The sequence below is a fragment of the Somniosus microcephalus genome, chromosome 7 (assembly GCF_052327205.1).
Source record: "Somniosus microcephalus isolate GS21.2 chromosome 7, FLI_Smic_1.0, whole genome shotgun sequence".
Classification (NCBI taxonomy): domain Eukaryota; kingdom Metazoa; phylum Chordata; class Chondrichthyes; order Squaliformes; family Somniosidae; genus Somniosus; species Somniosus microcephalus.
Genome location: NC_140993.1, coordinates 99,289,789 through 99,312,067, shown reverse-complemented (window position 1 = coordinate 99,312,067; position 22,279 = coordinate 99,289,789). Strand labels below are relative to the sequence as shown.

Below are 22,279 nucleotides of genomic sequence, written 5' to 3'. Positions count from 1 at the left end.
AATCTATCAACTGTGGGACCTCCTTGGAAGACCCTCTCCCCGCTTGCAATGAGCACTTCCCTAACGGAGGCATCTGCAAACAGTATGGAAACCATTCATTTCCTTTCACCATGGACCTCAGATTTGAATGAGGAGCATCCACGGCAGCAGCAAAACCAGGCAGCCCACAGCAGCAGCAGCAGCAGGAGCCCCAAACTCCTGCTCAGCCACCTGATGCTGCACAGGGCAGAAGGCGCCAGCGCCGCAGGAGATACCCCAACAGAGGGTTTACAGACAGAGGATGAGCTACCTCAACATGAGTGAGCAGCAGTGCCAAAGGAGACTGAGACCCAGCTATCTTTGTCAACCGAAAGGGCTTCCAGTCCCTCAACGTACAGCTGGTGTGTAACCACAAGAAGGAGTTTTTGCATGTTTGCGCTAAGTTCTGTGGTAGTTGCCATGACCCTTTCATCCTGAGGCACACTAGTGTTCCTCCGCTTTTCAATCCGCCAAACCAACTTAACGGATGGCTCCTTGGTGACAAAGGCTACCCCCTGAAGAAGTGGCTAATGATGCCGATCAGGAGGCCAGGTAACGAGGCTGAAGAGCGCTACAACGCCAGCCACACTTTGACCAGGTCCATTATCGAGCAAACCATTGGGTTGTTGAAGATGCGCTTCCATTGCCTTGACCGATCAGGTGGAGCCCTGCAGTATACACCATACAGGGTCTCCAGAATGGTCGTGGTCTGCTGTGCACTGCACAACATCGCACAGAGTCGTGGCTTGCAGCTTCCTGATGAGCAAGTGACTCAGTTCCAGCCCTCCTCAGATGAGGATGAGGACTCTGAGGAGGACTCTGGGGAGGAGGAGGATCTGGAGGAGGAGCAGGAGGAGGTCAGAGCGCCAGTGTATCGACCAGCAGCAGCAGCAGCACGCGAGCACATGGCTGCCCGGGATGCAAGGGATGAACTTATCCTGGCCAGATTTGCATAGGTTGCCCAAGTTGGCACAGGTCCTTAGCTCCATCCTAAGACATCATTGACAATGGACATGACTCTCTGGCCTCCTTTCACTCAGGCCACCAACCTGACAATGCAAGTGTGGCGGAGCTCGCAATGTGGAGCTGCCTAAGGCAAAAGAACAGGGCCTAGAAATTCAGTCGTGTTTGCGCCCACTTATTGGCTAAAGAGTGGTTTGCGCCGGAAGTTTTTTAGTGCCCGAAATTCAGTTGGTTCCTAACATCGGCGTTAGCTGGTAGTGCTGCGCCGGCACCGATGACGTCATCGGTGTGCGCAGCGCCCCGGTTCCAATGCGATTCCGTGCCGACTGCCAAATTCAGTTGCGGTCGCCTCGCCCGTAGCGGCCGCAAACAGCGTTTGAAAAACGGGGCCTTGCAGCTCCGAGAGGCCGGCGCATAAAGGTGGAGGGGCGGCCGGCCGCTTTCCCGGCGGCCGATTGGCCGCTCCTTCCTCCCCGGACTCCCACACCACCCCGCGAGCCCAGCACTTCTCCGTGGTGCCGGGCTCATTTGCCGGGGGAATCCAGCGGCGATCTCACGGCTGCAGGCAGCTCCTCCTTAAGAGAAGGAGGAGGCCTGCAGTACCCCAGCCTGCCGCACCGCATCGGGTGGCGCAGCGGCAGCTGGACGCCTGAAACTGACTTTCAGCGCCCCAAGCGAGGCGGCCAAACCCTGCAATAGCGCCTGCCTCCATCTTGGGTCGCTGCAACTGAATTTCAGGCGGGCGCTACGGGAATCCGGGCGAGCGCTAAATTTCGGGCGCTAAAGACCTGGCGCGGCGATAGCGAATTTCTAGGCCCAGATGCCGTAACACCAACATTTTGGCATCAGATCATTTTAATGCTTTCCAACAGGGATGGCATTTCATCAATACACAGAAACATTCACCCAATCTGCACACAGATCTGGAGGCTATATCCCTTGCCAGCTGGACCTACACAGCCTTGGTTTCTTTGGGAGGCTTCTTCCTCCCAGATGAGTGGAAGAGCAACTCCCTGCTAGCTGTCACCCCCTCAAACAACATTTACAGCGCCTCATCCGCGAGCCTCGTGGAGGCCCTTGCCTTGGAATTGGACATAGTGGTTTCTCAGAATATGTTACAGGTGGTGCAGCATAGGCAGAAATCCTGTGGAATGATCCAAGGGAGCAAGAATCCATAAAATCAGGCTGGAAAAGTGATGTCAGCAGAGGTGAGTTTCAGTCCCAAAACACTAATTGACCAAGGGCATCCCACACCTCTGAAATCAAGTGGCCAATCAGGGAAAATCACAATTTTTTGAAAACTATCAGTGGAGGCGGGTTTCAAACCCACCCAAACCGAAACCTGCTTCCATCTCGCCTCCAGTGGGAAAATCGGCCCCATGGTTCCCAAAGCTTACCACCACTGGAGGTTTCTTCACCTCATGTCTGAGTCTGTTGTAGACTAATTGATAGATATTGATTTCCATGATTAGTCAACAACTCCATTATTATTGTATCATGTGACTACTTGAAATGATAGAGGGCGAACTAGATGGAACTTGGTCTTTTTTGATCTAGCAACTCCAGTATCCCTGTTTACTGCTTTGCTGCATTTTGTAATGGTCTACGAGCCTAAAGTTAGCAAAATATCATAATTCAAGCCACTTATTTTTTATCTCTTAATGTACGGAGACAACCGTTGCCAGTATTTCCACTAGATCCACTAAAATGTTATCAGTAGTAGCATATGGAGAGACTCAAAAAGGAGGGAGTGGTGAGTCAGTGGGGAAAAATGTCTGAAATAACACATACCACACATTCTCTAAGAAGCCCGATTGAGAGCAGAAGATGTGAAAAGTAGGTTCTCGTTAATCCTCCTCTCCATCATTGAAGCAGCACAGTGGTGCTCTGACATATTACCACAATGCAAATGTCCCCATCCCTGCACACCACGGTCCCACAAACAACAATGAGATGAATAACCAGTTAATCTCATTTTGGTGATTATGGTTGAGGCATAAATGTTGGCCAAGACTCAAAGAGAACTCCCTTGCTCTTCTTCAAGTACTGCCATGGTATCTTTTGTATTGGCCTGAGATGCAAACAGGGCTTGAGTTTAATAATTCCAGGATATGAATCCAGCCGTACAACTTACACTTTGAATACTGACCAACTGTATTCCACAGATGACTCATCTGTGGTTCTGGCAGCACAGCGATTGTTGTGTGGAAATCCCTCTCTAACCGTTTCTGCTTCTCCATCTTCCTCTTCTTTAAAACCCACCTCTGAAAAAACCTATGGCCACCCCTCCTAATCTCCCCTTCTTTGGCGTGGTATTAGTAATCATATGTCTCTGTGAAATGCTTCTATTTCTATTCAGAGGAAGGCAGCAGCAGCCAACTTCCTGGCACCAGGGGTGGCTCTGCTGCACAGGACGGGAGGAAAAAGAGGGGTAGAGCTATAGTAATAGGGGATTCCATTGTAAGGGGAATAGATAGGCATTTCTGCGGCCGCAAACGAGACTCCAGGATGGTGTGTTGCCTCCCTGGTGCAAGTGTCAAGGATGTCTCAGAGCGGCTGCAGAACATTTTGGAAGGGGAGGGTGAACAGCCAGTTGTCGTGGTGCATATAGGTACCAACGATATAGGTAAAAAACGGGATGAGGTCCTAAAAGCTGAATATAGGGAGTTAGGAGGTAAATTAAAAAATAGGACCTCAAAGGTAGTAATCTCAGGATTGCTACCAGAGCCACGTGCTAGTCAGAGTAGAAATAGAAGGATATTTCAGATGAATACATGGCTAGCGGAATGGTGCAAGGGGGAGGGATTCAAATTCCTGGGACATTGGAACCGGTTCTGGGGGAGGTGGGACCAGTTCAAACCGGACGGTTTGCACCTGGGCAGGGCCGGGACCAATGTCCTAGGGGGAGTGTTTGCTAGTGCTCTGGGGGAGGGTTTAAACTAAAATGGCAGGGGGTTGGGAACCTAAGCAGGGGGACAGAGGAAAGGGAAACAAGGATAAAGCAAAAGATAGGAAGGAGAAAAACAAAACTGGTAGTCAAGAGAAATCAACGGTTTAAATCAAACATGGCCACAGTAAATAATAATTCTAATAGGTCTAAGAGTGTTAAAAAAATAAGCCTGAAGGCCTTGTGTCTTAATGCGAGGAGCATTTGTAATAAGGTGGATGAATTAGCTGCGCAAATAGAGGTAAATGAATATGATTTGATTGGGATTACGGAAACATGGCTCCAGGGTGGCCAAGGCTGGGAACTCAGCATCCAGGGGTATTCAATATTCAGGAAAGATAGGCAAAAAGGAAAGGGAGGTGGGGTAGCATTGCTGGTTAAAGAAGGGATTAACACAATTGTAAGGAAGGATATTAGCTCTGATGATGTGGAATCTGTATGGGTAGAACTGAGAAATATCAAGGGGCAGAAAACGTTAGTGGGAGTGGTTTATAGACATCCAAACAGTAATGCGGAGGTTGGGGATGGCATTAACAGGGAAATTAGAGAAGCGTGCAATAAGGGCAGAGCAGTCATCATGGGTGACTTTAATCTACATATAGATTGGGCTAACCAAATTAGTAACAATACTGTGGAGGAGGAATTCCTGGAGTGTTTACGGGATGGTTTCCTGGACCAATATGTCGAGGAACCAACCAGAGATCAGGCCATCTTAGACTGGGTATTATTTAATGAGAAAGGATTAATTAGCAATCTTGTTGTACGAGGCCCCTTGGGTCGGAGCGATCATAATATGATCGAATTCTTCATTAAGATGGAGAATGAAGTAGTTGACTCAGAAACTAGGGTCCTGAATTTAAATAAAGGAAACTACGATGGTCTGAGGCGCGAGTTGGGTAGAATTGATTGGGGAATGTCACTCAAAGGGTTGACGGTGGATAGGCAATGGCAAACATTCAAAGACCGCATGGATGAACTACAGAATTTGTTCATCCCAGTTTGGCACAAAAATAAAACAAAAAAGGTGACTCAACTGTGGCTAACAAGGGAAATTAGGATAGCATTAGATCCAAGGAGAGGACATATAAATTGGCCAGAAAAAGCAGTAAACCTGAGGATTGGGAGCAGTTTAGGATTCAACAAAGGAAGACAAAGGGATTAATTAAGAAGGGGAAAATTGAATATGAGAGTAAGCTTGCAGGGAACATAAAAACTGACTGTAAAAGCTTTTATAGATATGTGAAGAGAAAAAGATTGGTGAAGTCAAGCGTAGGTCCCTTGCAGTCAGAATCAGGGGAATTTATAATGGGGAACAAAGAAATGGCAGACCAATTAAATATATATTTTGGTTCTATCTTCACAAAGGAGGACACAAACAACCTCCCAGAGATGTCGGGGAACATAGGGTCTGATGAAATGGAGGAACTGAAAGAAATCAGTATTTGTAGGGAAATGGTGTTAGGGAAATTGACGGGATTGAAGGCCGATAAATCCCTAGGGCCTGATAATCTACATCCTAGGGTACTTAAGGAAGTGGCCCTAGAAATAGTAGATGCATTGCTGATCATCTTCCCACATTCGATGGAATCTGGAACAGTACCCATGGATTGGAGGGTAGCTAATGTTACACCACTATTCAAAAAAGGTGGTAGAGAGAAAACGGGGAATAATAGGCCAGTAAACCTGACATCGGTAGTGGGGAAAATGCTAGAGTCCATTATAAAAGATGTAATAGCAGAGCACTTGGAAAACGGTGACAGGATCAGACAAAGTCAACATGGATTTACAAAAGGTAAATCGTGCTTGACTAATCTACTGGAATTTTTTGAGGCTGTAACTGGTAAAATAGATAAGGGAGAACCAGTGGATGTGGTGTATTTGGACTTTCAGAAGGCTTTTGATAAGTTCCCGCATAAGAGATTAGCGTGTAAAGTTAAGGCACATGGGATTGGGGGCAAGGTATTGACTTGGATAGAGCACTGGTTAGCAGACAGAAAGCAAAGAGTTGGAATAAACGGGTCATTTTCCGAGTGGCAGGCAGTGACTAGTGGGGTACCGCAGGGATCGGTACTTGGACCCCAGCTATTCACCATATATATTAATGATCTAGACAAAGGAAATAGATGTAGTATCTCCAAATTTGCAGACGACACAAAGCTGGGTGGGAGTGTGTGCTGTGAGGAGGATGCCGAGAAACTCCAGGATGATTTGGATAGGTTGGGTGATTGGGCAAAAACATGGCAGATGCAATATAACATGGATAAATGCGAGGTTATCCACTTTGGTGGCAAAAACAGGAAGGCAGATTATTATCTGAATGGCAATAGATTGGGAGAAGGGGAAGTGCAACGAGACCTGGGTGTCCTTGTGCACCAGTCGCTGAAGGTAAGCATGCAGGTGCAGCAGGCGGTTAAGAAGGAAATGGTATGTTGGCCTTCGTATCGAGAGGGTTTGAGTACAGGAACAAGGATGTCTTGCTGCAGTTGTACAGGGCCTTGGTGAGACCACATCTTGAGTATTGTGTGCAGTTTTGGTTGCCTTATCTGAGGAAGGATGTTCTTGCCATGGAAGGAGTTCAGCGAAGATTCACCAGGCTGATACCTGGGATGGTAGGAATGACGTATGAGGAGAGATTGGGACGATTGGGCTTGTACTCGTTGGAGTTTAGAAGAATGAGAGAGGATCTTATTGAAACTTATAAAATTCTGACAGGACTGGACAGACTAGATGCAGGAAGGATGTTCCCGATGGTCGGGGAGTCCAGAACCAGGGGTCACAGTCTAAGGATAAGGGGTAAGCCATTTAGGACAGAAATGAGGAGGAATTTCTTCACCCAGAGAGTGGTGAACCTGTGGAATTCTCTACCACAGAAGGCAGTAGAGGCCAATTCATTAAATATATTCAAGAAGGAGTTGGATATATTTCTTAAGGCTAAAGGGATCAAGGGGTATGGGGAGAAAGCAGGGACCGGGTACTGAAACTTGATGATCAGCCATGATCGCATTGAATGGCGGAGCAGGCTCGAGGGGCCGAATGGCCTACTGCTGCTCCTATCTTCTATGTTTCTATGTATATTAAAGGCACCACATAAATGCAAATTCCTTTTGTTGTTAAATGCAAACCGTTGAATCCTCAAGGAATAAACCACTTCTATCAAATCCAAATAAACTGAATTGTTTCCATTCACTCTTTGTATATGCAATCCAAAAGAATCCAAATCCTTTCCTTTTATTCTAATTGTACAGAATCCCAATGGAAAAAATTATTTCCTATTAGTTGACATTGTATTGAATCCCAGTGGATTAAAACCTTCTCATTCTCTCCATTGTATAGAATTAATCCAAGCAGAATAATTAACCTTGATCCATACATCGAAGTCTTCCCCAATTATCTTTTTCAACAACACACTAAATACCGCCAGCCCAGTGTTCTCGTTCTGTAAATAGTTGAATGATTCAAGCAGCCATGTTACAAAGAATCCTGATTATAGCAGAAGATTTCTTGGCAACAAGTGATGCATTTATCAGGAACCAGCTGTGCGAGGAGGACTCTGAGCATAGTTGATGATTTAAAATTAATTCACTGAGGCAGAAGATAAGCAGAATTCTGACAAAAACCTGATTTCAAGGCACAATTATCAGGAAGTAACACTAACTGGGCTCTTGCATGCCAAGGGATCATAACGCTACAGTAGAGTGTGCTCTTTTGAGGCTGTGGCTACAGCTTCTCATGATATATTTGCTGAGATTATAAACAGTGAGCCCCAAACTGCACTGAACCCTGCTGTGTTAAAATTCAAAGTGCTCAATGACATTTTTAAATTCCCAGCAGCAACACCCCTCCCTTTAACAAACATGTACTCCTCCAAACGTAAACAACCACCCCACCCCCCGAAAATTTGATAAGAAGAAAGACTTGCATTTATATAGCACCTTTCACAATCTCAGGATGCCTCAAAGCACTTTACAGCCAATAAAGTACTTTTGAAGTGTCGTCACTGTTGTAATGTAAGAAATGCAGCAGCCAATATGTGCACAGCAAGCTTCCACAAACAGCAATGAGATAATGACCATATATCTGTTTTTAGTGATGTTGATTGAGAGATAAATGTTTGCCAGGACACTGGGGATAACTCCTCTGCTCTTCTTTGAAATGGTGCCATAGGATCTTTTACATCCACCTGAGCGAGCAGGCAGGGCCTCAATTTAAAATCTCATCTGAAAGACAGCACCTCCAACGGTGCAGCGCTCTCTCAGTACTGCACTGGAGTGTCAGCCTAGATTTTTGTGCTCAAGTCTGGAGTGGGACTGTGAACCCACAACCTTCTGACTCAGAAACAAGAGTGTTACCAACTTAGCCATGGCTTATACTGAAGGCAAGAAAAATAAAATCTGGGCAATGAAAAAAGGCAATTTCATACCCAGTCAGATCCAGTCAACCTGACGGGCCAGTGTTGCATAGAATTCCTCCCCACTGATCTCAATTACATCATATCCTATCTCAATTATGTCACCTTATTTTAGATTTAAATTTATACCCTGCTATGTCTCTAGAAAAAAATATACATCTTGTTGAAAGGATCCAGACTTGTGGTGCCGGCCCCATTTCCACAAGATTATTCGGCACAACTGAGACATAAAATTGTTTCACTAGAGATTAAAGTGATGTCAGGACAAGCTACTAATGCTTCTATTCCAATGCATATTCACATGTGCAACACACTTTATACACAATGTACCAACAATAGAAACAAAAAATGCTACAAATATATTGTGGACTCTAGTCACACCTTGCAAGTAGAGAATTCCCTTGTGAAGCTGGTGTTAGATAAGTATAGACTCTTGGATCAAAGTCATGCTATTCTTGACATGGGACTGCTTATACAGATAATGCATGGAAAATGCTCCTTTCTCCATATAACATTCTTCACCTTGGGGAACACAAATCCAACAACCATTTTTTCAAATTTGCAAAGTTCTGATGTCACAGAACCAGCCAGTTGTACAAGAAAACAGTGCTGCTCTGAGCAACGTGACAGGCCAAAATATCCACAGTATTGAGAGTGTGCTGTAGTTTAGTTTGCATTGTGAATGGTAATGTGCTCTCTCCATGTCCCCATCAAATTGTGCAAGTTAACAGTATCTATACAGATACATCAAAAGATTACGGCAGGTAAAGATGTATTCAAGAGCCAAATGAATATTAAACCATGTTGGAGTATCAGTTGAGTGATGCTGTGCTCCTGGTATGAAGTGTTGCCTAATGGGAGTGCAGATTGAGATATGTGCCTTAACATTATTGGGCCGATTCTGCAACCCAAGCTCCCATTGAGTGAGACCACACCAGGACTGCAGGATCATTGAATTTACTCTCTATATTATGAAACTTTATACAACAGATTGTTACCTATTTAACCTTTCACCAGCACAAACCTGCACATAGGTTTAAATAAACTACTCCAGTTGTTATTACGCTTCCTTTTTCTTTGCACTGCTCTCTTTCGTTATCTGATTAATGTGATTTTCATTTACAGTTAGTCACACAGTGACATTTTTTTGAACCAAACATACAATGCAACAGACATTTTAAGAAATAATTATCAGTGATTAATGAAAAAAATGTTACAGACAACTTCACCACAAGCACAAACATTGGCACCTTCCTGACAGTGTCTGCCATCTCTAAGGATTGATGCACTGGAACCCAGACATTCAATGGAGATAAAATATATCTTTCATTTAGACAGGACTAATTCTTGTATTGAATGTGTAGGCTGTTAGACACAAAGTGCATCCTTATCATTTGTTAATCATACTGCAGGCAAGAATAAGCACTTTTGACTTTAGGAGATGTTGGAAAGTGGGTGGGGGAGGGTGGGGGAGAATTTTCTGAGTTTGCGCCGCTGGCAGGTAGCCTTATCCAAAGGCCATGCATGTGGAAAATTGTGGGCAGTGGTTCAGGATTTTTGATCCATTAATGCCCGGTAGCAAAAGCTTGGAAAATGTCCTGATTCGTGGGGTCCTGTGTACGCTATTCAAGTAAATCGTCACTAAAGTGCACTAATGCTTATGGATTGCATGGTCTGTTATTCTGGGCAGAGTCTAGGGCCCACAATTCTTTGAATGAAAAATGGGAGAATAACTGCTTTTCTCCATAATTAACAATCTGCAAATGAGATTTTGAAAACATGTGGCTTTGAACTGTGCATTTTTTGAGAATTTAAATTTTATTAGGGGTTGCTAATTATGGAAAAACGGGGTGCACTAATGGAGAAAACATTGCATTGTTGTTCATTATTCTCCCCCCACACCCACCCACACACTTTAGAGTTAATAGGATTCAGTAGAGTGGGAGATCATCCAAGAACCTACCAGTACTGCTTTGGATGGTCCTCACTGTAGTGGTTGTTCGAGATGGTGATGCTGACCTAAGTGACAAACTTTCATCATCCTGTGAGCAGCCACGTTCGATGGCCCTCACATAGCTGTGGCTTCGCATACGGAAACATCCTGGCATGGGCAGATCCAGTGCCTCGACCGCCTGGGACTCCAGTTCACTAAATACTGACTCGCAAACAGATTCGAATTGTCCATTAACTTCCACTTCACTCACCTACAGACAGAGATCACACCAAGTACCTTTTAGTTTGGAGTAAGTCAGGTGACTTAAAGCTTAGTTCTGAATTACCACAGATTGCCTACCTGACTGATGGTGCTCATGGCTCTCATATAACTCTCGTTGCGCGAACGGAATTTAGGCGAGGCAAGAAGCACCGCGGGATCCAAGCTATCCAAACTTCGATTGATTGAGACTTCACTGACTGCTCGTAAGTAACTGTGGCTTCGTATCTGAAGTTTGGGAGAGTGTTCACTTGATATCCTGAGGGAAAAGGAGGAGACGTTTCAATAAGTATGCAGTTTGTTAGTCGTGGGCAGGAGAAGCAAAGATCAACTTAGATAATCATGGGCTATATTTTCCTCTGAAAAGGAGAGAAATGCCTCTTTTCCTTCATAATTTATGACCCACTAATGAATTTACAGGAACATAAAGTTTTGAAACATTTGACTCCTGAGAATGCAGTCGCAATCCACAAATAACATCAATTGTGAATAATCCTTCAGTATTTCTCAAGTAGCTAATAAACCACTTATAAATGGTATAAATGTGTAAAACCTTGTTACTTCAGCTGTAGAGTGTGCAACATTTGTGGAGAATGGCAGGACTAAATGCTCTACTACCTGGCCCTGGACGCATTTACAGTCATCTTCTGGGCCCAGACATATCTTTGCTCCGTTCCCTGAGTTCAAGCCTGTATGTAACTGTAGATTGTAATTTTGTCAAAAGAATGTCCACTAAGGCTCTTGTCCCGACAACCCGCTTTCCTGATCAGCAAGATTCCGTGGTAGTCCTCAGTCTCACTAGGATCCCCCTTCTTCTGAAAGAAACCACAACTGTGCCTCAAACAGAATCATATTCCTCAGCTTCAGAAGGGCCCTCTCTGTGAAGAAGGGACACAGTCAGCTCCAAGATCATTACAGCCAAGAGCAGCTTTTAGGAATTTGATATAAATACCAGCCACACTTGCTGCCCTAGTATAGGTAGATGATGCCGCATGGCGTTCACTAAGAACTTCTACCTGCATGGTACACCCCACTGGTTTTTCCAACCTCCATGTATCTTGACTAAGGACTGCTGGCTCGGACAAGATGCTGGCTTCATGCCAAGGAGTAACTGTCAATGCAGAGTGGCTGATGGTGTCTGTGCTACGAGTGATTAGTACTCAGCCACAAGAAGAATATTGCATTTATGTACTGTACTAGCTGATCACAGTTTTCAGAAATGTCTCAAAGCTCCCTAGGTACAGTGATTACTCTGAGGGATCATACAAAACACACTGACCAAAGGGCTTGGAACCATAAAAGCATTTCCCCCAGACAATCTTAACCAAGGAAGGAATCAGAGAAATAGTCAGCACTCACTATAAAGGATAAGTAATGTTGCACAGATATTTCAGATAGCCCTTTTGTAAAATCTACCGGTAGAAATTCATAATATTGTAATGATCAATAACATGTCATTCTATAGTGGACACTAGGTGGAGCCGTAGAGCTGTATATAGCTGTATGTATCAGACTACACTACCCAGCTGTAGGTATTTTAAGACTACATTACCCATGAGGCACTAGGCTACCCACAAGGCAGCAGCCAAGATGGAAGCCTCTACAGATACTGTACCTAGTCCACATGTGCTCAATAAAGTAACTAGCAAAAGCTAGCTGTGTTCATAATAAGAATGTCTATTTATTAATGAACATAAGATGGTACCAGGATGGTGAAGATATGCTGAAAATTGTGAACAGCGACATGGAGAATTTGAAGCAACCAGAGCGTTTGAAACTCACAGGAAAAATCGACTACAATTGGCAGACTTTTAAACAACAATTCGAACTCTACATTGTAGCCATCGGATTCGGTACGAAGCCAGACGCAAGGAAGATAGCGTTGCTGCTTACAGTTGCAGGCCCACAGGCGATAGAGGTATTTAATACATTTGTATTTAATCCAGAGGAGAACAGAGAAGAATTAGAAGATGTGCTAAAAAAATTTGATGCACGTTGCTCTCCCAAAAAGAATGAGACGCATGAAAGATACATCTTCCATTCTTGGACACAGCAACAAAATGAGACTTTTGATAGCTTTATAACTGATCTGAAACTGAAAGCACAGACATGTAATTTCTCTGAGCTCAAAGCATCCATGATTCGTGACCAGATTGTATTTGGTATTCATGATAAAAAAGTCAGGGAACGTCTGTTGAGAGAAACCGAACTAAATTTGGAAAATGCGGTGAAAATATGCCAAGCCAGCGAGCTAGCTCGAAAGCATGCGAAGACTTTCAGTGAAATCAATAATGATGCGATTGTAATGAGTGATAATGCTGCTGTCGGTGCTGTGTCCTATAAGGGGAAGAAACATGGGCAGAACAGAAATGAAAAGCAATCGGAGGATGAAATTTTTAATTGTAAACGCTGTGGTTACAAACACCAGTTAAGACAATGCCCAGTGTTTGGAAAAATGTGCACAAAGTGTAATGGAAAGAATCACTTTGCCAAACAATGCTTTTCAAAAGTACAAACTAAGAAAGGGCAACGAGTTAATGTAATTGAGGACACTGATTTAAGTGAGACATTTTTTGTAGGAATGGTGTCATGTGACAATATCAAAAAGGATACAGAAAATGTACAGCCCTCAGAAATGGACAATGCTGAACATAAAGTTAATGCAGTAAAAGAGGACAAATGGATGATCCCACTGCAGGTAAATGGAGCATTAGTTACCTTGAAACTAGACACTGGGGCAAAAGCAAACTTAATCAGTATGAGTGACATTAACAATATGAAAGAAAAGCCCAAAATACAGAAAAAGTCAGTACTACTGAAGGACTATAATGGACAGAAAATAGATAGCTTAGGTGTATGCAGACTTAAAGTGACAGTCAAAGACAAAGTGCATCATCTCATGTTTTCTGTTGTGGCTGAAAGGCTTGATTCACTACTGGGTGACAAAGCTTGTGAGGATTTAGAACTGGTCAAAAGAGTCTACCGTATAAACTGTGCCATAAGCAGACCAGATGACTCGGTGGATTCTGTAGTGAATAATTTCCAGGATGTGTTCAAAGGATTTGGAGTTCTACCATTCACTTACAAGATCCAGCTAAAGCAGGATGCTCAGCTGGACAGAATGACCACACTAGGAGTCATCAGGAAAGTCGAAGAGCCAACAGACTGGGTTAACTCCATGGTATGTGTAAAGAAAAAGAACAATGATCTAAGAATATGCATGGATCCAAAGGACTTAAATGCAAACATAAAACGTGAACACTACCAGATTCCCAAGCGAGAAGAAATCACCAGTGAAATGTCAGGTGCCAGATACTTTACAAAGCTCGATGCCTCACAAGGATTTTGGCAACTAAAACTGGATGAAGAGAGCACCAAATACTATATCTTCAACACACCATTTGGCAGGTATTGTTTCCTCAGAATGCCTTTCGGGATAATATCTGCATCTGAAATCTTTCATAGAGCGATGGAACACATAATTGAAGGTCTGGAAGGAGTTCGGGTCTATGTTGATGACATCATCATCTGGGGCTCCACACTGAAAGAACACAATGAGAGACTGACTAAAGTGCTACAGAGCATACAGAGAATGGACTGAAGCTCAACAAAGCCAAGTGTCAGTTTGGCATCCAGGAAGTTACTTTCCTAGGAGATAATCTATCTGGTAAAGGAATAGAGCCAGATATGGAAAAAGTAAACGCCATACTCAAAATGCCCCGACCCACTGACAAAAAAGGAGTGCTACGCATCATGGGGATGATAAACTTCATTGGAAAGTTCATTCCTAACTTGTCAGCCAAGACAGCCTGTCTGCGAGACCTGCTACATAAAACAAATGAGTTTGCATGGACAGAAAGACATGAACAAGAGTGGATAAACCTCAAAACAGTGCTGACAACCACACCTGTACTCACCTTCTTTGACCCAACAAAAAGAATCAAAGTGTCAACGGATGCATCAAAAGATGGCCTAGGTGCGGTCTTGCTACAAGCAGAGGGTGAAGATTGGAAGCCTGTTGCCTATGCCTCCAGGTCTATGACTGATACTGAGTGTCGATACGCCCAGATTGAAAAGGAATGTCTAGGCTTGGTAGTTGGACTAGAAAAGTTTCATGGCTACATATATGGACTTCCCACCTTCACAGTTGGGACAGACCACAGCCCTCTGGTTGCCATCATAAAAAAAACCTGAATGAGATGTCTCCAAGGATTCAACGACTCATGATGAAGCTGCAAAGATATGACTTTGAACTGATCTACACACCAGGCAAATACATAGTGTTAGCAGATGCACTATCCCGAGCACCCACAATGAGTCATGTGAGCTCTACTGAAGAAGACGTGGATGTTCATGTGAGTATGGTCACTGCTGCGCTGCCCATGTCAGACACAAAATCAAAGCAAATAGCAGAAGAAACAGTAAAAGATACAGTATTACAAACAGTAATAGAGAACATTCATCATGGTTGGCCAAAAGGTTCCTGTCCAAAATATTTTCACATAAGGTCAGAATTGAGTGTCGCAAGTGGACTATTACTAAAACAGAACAGAATAGTCATACCACAGGCTCTACGTCAAGACATGCTCAAAAGGATTCGTGAGGGACACCTCGGAATTGAAAAATGCAAAAGGAGAGCAAGAGACACTGTTTATTGGCCTGGCATAAATAAGGACATTGAGAACATGATAGGCAAATGTGAGACATGTCAGAAACACCAAAACAAACAAGCAAAGGAACCAATGATAGTAGCTGACATACCAACAGCAGCATGGCAAAAGGTTGGTATGGACCTTTTTCATTTAAATGGTAAAGACTATCTAATAGTGATTGACTACTATTCTAACTATCCTGAGATGGCGCTGCTCTCAAGCACCACAGCAAGCAGTGTCATAATGCATATGAAATCCATCTTCGCCAGACATGGAATTCCCAGGATTGCCGTTAGCGACAATGGTCCGTGCTTCAACTGTAAGGAGTGGCAACAGTTTGCAGCACATTATGACTTTCAGCACATCACATCCAGTCCTTTGTATGCTCAGTCAAATGGTAAGGCAGAGAAAGGTGTTCAAGTTCTCAAGCAGCTACTGAAGAAAGCAACAGAAAGCAAGTCTGATCCTTATCTCGCCCTGCTGAGCTACCGAGCCTCACCTTTAGACTGTGGTTCTTCACCTGCTGAACTACTAATGGGTCGCAAGTTGCGCACCACGCTACCCTGCTGTGCAAAAGAACAGCAAAGTGAGGAACTGAGACAGAGACTTCAACTGTTAAAGCTGAAACAGAAATCATACTATGACAAGTCATCCAAAACTCTAAAACCATTGACAAGGGATGATGTTGTCAGGATTGAGGATCCAGATGCATGGAACAGGAAAGCTACAGTTCTTGAGGAAGTAGGACCAAGGTCATACACTGTTAGAACTGAGGAAGGACAGATTCTCAGGAGGAACCGTCGTTCCCTCCTAAAAATACAAGAGACTATTCAAGACCAGATTGATGACAATGCCGCAACTGCATCTTGTCATTCACCGCCAGAACAATCTCATGAAGACACATCAGACTTACCCGTGTTGAGAAGATCCACACGTGAAGTAAAAGAGCCTGATAGACTTAATCTTTGAGTACAATGTAAAGCTTTGAAAATGTGTTGACTGTTTTGAAAATGTTTATGTTTATAGAGCACTAACAAAAGTGTTACTGATATTATCTTTATTGTTTTCTTGAAAGTTGATTGATATTGATTTTGTTAAACCTCAAAGAAAGGGGGATGTAATGATCAATAACATGTCATTCTATAGTGGACACTAGGTGGAGCCGTAGAGCTGTGTAGAGCTGTATGTATAAGACTACACTACCCAGCTGTAGGTATATTAAGACTACATTACCCATGAGGCACTAGGCTACCCACAAGGCAGCAGTCAAGATGGAAGCCTCTACAGATACTGTACCTAGTCCACATGTGCTCAGTAAAGTAACTAGCAAAAGCTAGCTGTGTTCATAATAAGAATGTCTATTTATTAATGAACATAAGAAATATGGGATGAAATTAATGAACGCTTAGAAAGACACGCAAATCTGGGACAGTCACCGCGGATTGGTAAAGGACAAGTCAATTTATTTATTTAACGGATATTTGTGAGAAGGAATCAACTCCAGTTGAAGAGCTAGCATTGGCATGGGCACAGACACAGGTACAACGAGCTGAATATCCTCCTTCAGTGTTGTATTTTTATGATTCTATTAGCCTTAGAAGAATTCTGAGAACATAGGATCTAATAAATTCATCCATAAAAACTGGAAGTGAAGGTATAGATTGACACCATATTCATGGAGCACATCAGTTAGAAATAAGCTGTCAATTCACAGTATTTTCAGATTTTACCTGAGCCAAAGGCGATGCTCAGTACTCATGTTACAGAGAGAGTGACATCTGGCCCCGGCAGTGCCCATCGGTGGGAGCAGGATTTGCACAACAATTTGTCATATGGCAGAAAGGGTTATTCCTGTTTACACTAAAATATTGCATGTACACGTTGGCCCGCAATTTCCGATAGGAGGCTTCCTGCGTGCGGATGCCTCCTATCGGGAAAAATCTACGCCCTTACCTGAGGGCTCCCGAGGTGCAGCCATTTCCGATCCTGGGCCTCTGCTGTATGAAATGCGCAGGGCCCACGTATCCCAGGGGCGCATGCGGTTCGCAAGCATCCCTGGGATCACTTGGGCCAAGCGAGCCAATGGGAGAAGGGAATCCCCCTTCATACTTTTGACAGATAGACCCATCAAAAGTATGAATGGGGATCACTGAAAAAAGACATCAAAACATTAAATAAAGTTAAAAAAATTCACGTTTTTAAAATGAGTTAAAATTACATTAAATTAAATATTTTAAACAAAAATTTAATTTTTTGAAAAAAATAATTAAAAGATTTTTACGGGGCTAAAAATAAATGTACCTTTTTAAAAAGTATTATTAAATTATAAATGAGTGAACACTTTTTTTTGTTTTTTGCTTTTTTAAACTCATGCTGGTAAAAGCAGGCCTTACGCCAGGCGTAAGATTTTTAAGTGATTTCAGCAGGCGGAGGTTCTGCAGAAAGTGGAACTCTCCACCCGCAGAGGCCCTTCTCCAGGGCAGGCGTCTGATCTGTCAAATGTCGGTTTTCAGCGCATGCGCTTCGCATACCTGAAACCGGCATTTGCAAAGTCCCTACTGGTGTGTACACAGCTCGTACACACCCGTAGGGATCGGAAAATACGGGCCATAATCTTCCACAAATCAGTGAATGAAAATTATTTTAGGAGTGAAGAAGAATTTGAAAACCATTTTTAAAGAAAACCTTTGGATGTGATTGGATGTGATATTGAAGGATTGCATTTGGAGGAAGTGATAAATGAAATTGATTTAATTAATCAACTTAATTATGTTCATTTCGCTTCACATAACTAGAACAGCTCCACTGAGGCTGTAATATTTTTCTTTAAACCTTCGTCCTCAATTTCTTTACCTCTCTGTGTTTCACTCCACTCATTGTTTTTTTTAATGAAAAGAGCCAAATAACTGGAATTATCTATCTTTATAAAATAAACAAAGCTGTGCAATTTGTAGACAAACTAAAGAAGTTTTTCTTGTTGCAATTCTTTACATAACCCTATGTAAACAGTGACAATGAAGTAAAAGGTATTAATTGCAGGCAGTTCTGCTTAATATCTACCGGTTATTAAAATAGAAAACTAATTTCCCTGTTAATATTGCCATACATGACCAAAATTACGTTGCTCATTCCCATCACAATGGGAAAGCTGGGGGCGGTTAGATGACTCAGTGGTAGTGGGATGAAGAAGATTGGCAAGAGCCTAAAAGATGTAGGAGGCACCAAAACAGCTATATTAGCACTGAGTCTGGGAAACAGAAGAAATTATCATGTGGCCTAGTTATCTACTAAGTTTTGTGTCTGCATAGGGTTCCTATTGCTTTTTGACTTATCAGTCAGGACAGGACTAATATGGCTGTCAGTTACTATTGGCAATTCTGGCCTCTTATGCATCCCCGATTTCCTTTGATCCACCATTGGAAGCCGTGGCTTCAGCTGCTTAGGCCCTAAGCTCAGAAATTCCCTCCCTAAACCCCTCCACCTCTCCAACTCTCTCTCCTCCATTAAGTTGCTCCTTAAAACGTACCTCTTTCACCAAACTTTTGGTCTCCTTATGTGGCTCGTTGTCAAATTTTGTCTGATAAGTTCTTGTGAAGCGCCTTGGGACGTTTTCCTATGTTAAAGACGCTATATAAATGCAAGTTGTTGTTGGCCACTACTGGACCAATAGTATCTCATGAGAATCAGTGATCTCACTTGGACCTAAACAGCAATGTATGAATGTCTTAACGTTTATAAATTTTTATTCAATATACCTGTATGTAGATTATTTATATGTATTATTTTGAAATATTAATTCCCTCTGCTTTTGGGTCTGAACTGAGTGAGAGTAATTGATGCTAACTGATCTGAGTTTATAGACTGAATGTCTAGTCAAATTATTAAATGATAAATACTGGTTTTCTGTTGGTGGTCACTATAGATAACTAGTTGAGTAACTTACGTGAGCAGTCCCTGGGAACATGACACAGGTTTGTCACACAACAATTTGCACTCTTGAGCTCGTCACCCATAACAAGTTTCATAACTTTTCACCATGGACGTCCAATCCCTCTACACCTCCATCCCCCACCAGGATGGCCTGAGGGTGCTCTGCTTCTTCCTTGAACAGAGGCCTGACCAGTCCCCATCCACCACCACCCTCCTCCGCCTGGCTGAACTTGTTCTCACATTGAATAACTTCTCCTTTAACTCCACTCACTTCCTCCAAATTAAAGGTGTTGCTAAGGGGACCCACATGGGTCCTAGCTATGCCTGCCTTTTCGTGGGATATGTGGAACACTCTTTGTTCCAGTCCTACTCAGGTACCCTCCCTCACCTGTTTTTCCGGTACATTGATGACTGTATCAGTGCCGTTTCCTGCTCTCGCCCTGAACTAGATCATTTCATTCACTTTGCTTCCAATTTCCACCCTTCCCTCACCTTCACATGGTCCATCTCTGACTCTTCCCTTCCCTTCCTCAACTTCTCTGTCTCCATCTCTGGGGATAGGTTATTGACAAACATTCACTACAAGCCCACTGACTCCCACAGCTACCTGGACTACACGCCCTCCCACCCTGCCTCCTGTAAGGACTCTATTCCATTCCCCCAGTTTCTCCATCTCCGCCGCATTTGCTCTGACGATGCCACCTTCCATACCAGTGCTTCCGACATGTCTTCCTTTTTCCTCAACCGAGGATTCCCCTCTACAGTGGTTGACACGGCCCTCGACTGTGTCCATTCTATCTCCTGCACTTCTGCCCTCACCCCTGCCCCTCCTCCCAGAACCACGATAGAGTTCCCCTTGTCCTCACCTTTCACTCCACCAGCCTCCACATTCAACGGATCATCCTCCGCCATTTCCGCCACCTCCAGCGTGATCCCATCACCAAACACATCTTCCCCTCACCTCCCCTTTCAGCATTCCGAAGGGACCGCTCCCTCCGTGACACCCTGGTCCACTCCTCTATCACCCCCAACACCCCTTCCCCTTTGCCCGGCACCTTCCCGTCCAAGCGCAGGAGATGCAACACATGCCCTTATACCCCCCCCCCACCTTCCTACTGTCCAGGGCCCCAAACACCCCTTCCAGGTGAAACAGCGATTTACTTGTACTTCTTGCAATCTAGTATACTGTATTCGCTGCTCACGATGTGGTCTCCTCTACATTGGGGAGACCAAACGCAGATTGGGTGACCGCTTTGCGGAACACCTCTGTTCAGTCTGTAAGGGGGACTCCGAGCTTCCGGTCGCCTGTCACTTTAATTCTCCGCTCCACTCCCACTCAGACCTCACTGTCCTCGGCCTCTTGCATTGTTCCACGGAAGCTCAGCGTAAGCTCGAGAAACAGCACCTCATCTTTCGATTAGGCACTTTACAGCCTTCCGGACTCAACATAGAGTTCAACAATTTCAGATCACAACCTCGGCCTATATATATTTTTATCCACACCTTTTATTTGTGTCTTTTCTTCTCTCCCACATGGCAGCTGTCTTTCATTCTGCCAGCGCAATTTACACTTCATCTAGAGCCATCCTTTGTTTCTTAACCTGTTCCATTACCATCTCCCTTTGCCTTGAATATCTCTTAATGTCTCTTAACCTCTCTTGCCTTCTATGCTATCACAGACCTTCCCTTTTGTTCTTTCATCCCCTCCCCCCTTTCCCAGCCCCTACACTTGCTTAAGAATCTGTTCCATTTCCTGCTTTTTTCCAGTTTTGACGAAGGGTCATCGACCTGAAACGTTAACTCTGTTTCTCTCTTCACAGATGCTGCCTGACCTGCTGAGTATCTCCAGCATTTTCTGTTTTTATTTCATAATTTAAGTCAAAATAAATAAGTAGTGAATATTGAGTATAATAAGGTAACCAGAGTTGTTGCATTAAGTACCGGAGAACACAAAAAAGGACCAGATTGCTGGAGCAGGGCATCTCGCAGTGGGCCCATTAGTTAGACTTGTTCGTGCACGTTTAGACTTGAAAAGTTTTTGTTCACAAAGTTGCTGCAAGTGCAAGATCATACTGGCGCAGCGAGGAAACAGGGACCTTGATGAACAATTGGACAAGCAATGTATCTACTTAACTAATGAGATTAATGAATTGAGAAATAAACAGAGGAAGGACTGCAATGGAGAGTGAATTAGAGTGGGTGAGTATGGAAAGAGAAATAAAGAGAGGGAAAGAAAGATTGGATTAAGAGAGAGAAAAAAGTGACAGAAAGAAAAAGTAAGAGAAAAATCAGAAAAATTTTAAATAATGCATTTTGAAAATATCCGAAAACAATTCACAACCTGAAGGAATGAGACTCCACACTAATAAACACACTTTTTGGGCAAAAGAGGTTGTTTGGCAACCATTAACAATGATCATATTGTTAAAAGGGTACTTGCGCTAATAATTACTAGACTGGTGAGTTTAATGGGCAATTAATGCACAAATACAGCAACTTCATGAAAAAAACGAGATGCTGTTTTGGCAAAGCTAACAGCCAGCAACTTGTGGCAATTTGCAATTCACGGGGTATCTCTCCCTCGCTACAAGTTACTGGCCGAGTTGCACATTAATAATGGCATGTATCATTCAGACGCTGTTATTTTATCAGCAAAGTCTGGCCCATTGTTGATATCTAAGAAGATCTAGTTACGGTACAAGGCATTCATTTCAATTTAATATTGCAATACCCATTGTCCTGCTTAGTCTCATTTGTTTTGGTCTATTTTGTCCTCACTGATGTACATATACTCCCAATTATCAACATCTCACATTTAAAATACTTGTGCTTGTCTTTAAACCTTCATAATCTTAGGGCTAGAAATTCAGCTCCTTTGTGCCTGCCGTTAGCACCTCCAACCTCTGTAACCTTTTCCAGCCCTAAAACCCTTTTCAAACTCTCCATTCTTCTGAGTCTGGCCTCATAGAACCACAGACATTTACAGCACTGAAGAAAGCCATTTGGCCCATCATTTTTGTAATGGGTATTTATTAGAGCAATCCAAACCAATCCTGCTGCCCCACTCTCTCCCCATAGCCCTGTATCTTTCTCTACTTCAACTATTTATCCAATTTTCCTTTAAAAGATGGATTTGTCTCTCTCAACCA

The 22,279-nt window shown here is 43.4% G+C and overlaps 1 protein-coding gene across 3 annotated transcripts in view; it reads right to left on the bottom strand.

The window, feature by feature from the left end:
* Positions 1–22,279, bottom strand: part of dlgap1a (discs, large (Drosophila) homolog-associated protein 1a) — a 1,322,085-nt gene that overhangs the window by 200,993 nt on the left and 1,098,813 nt on the right. For all 3 annotated transcript variants that reach the window (XM_085992777.1, XM_085992778.1, XM_085992779.1), the window contains 2 exons: positions 10,630–10,807; positions 10,300–10,540 (listed from right to left, as the gene is read on the bottom strand). In XM_085992777.1, the coding sequence (XP_085848903.1) occupies positions 10,300–10,540; positions 10,630–10,807 (419 nt within the window). The remainder of the gene's footprint in view (positions 1–10,299; positions 10,541–10,629; positions 10,808–22,279) is intronic.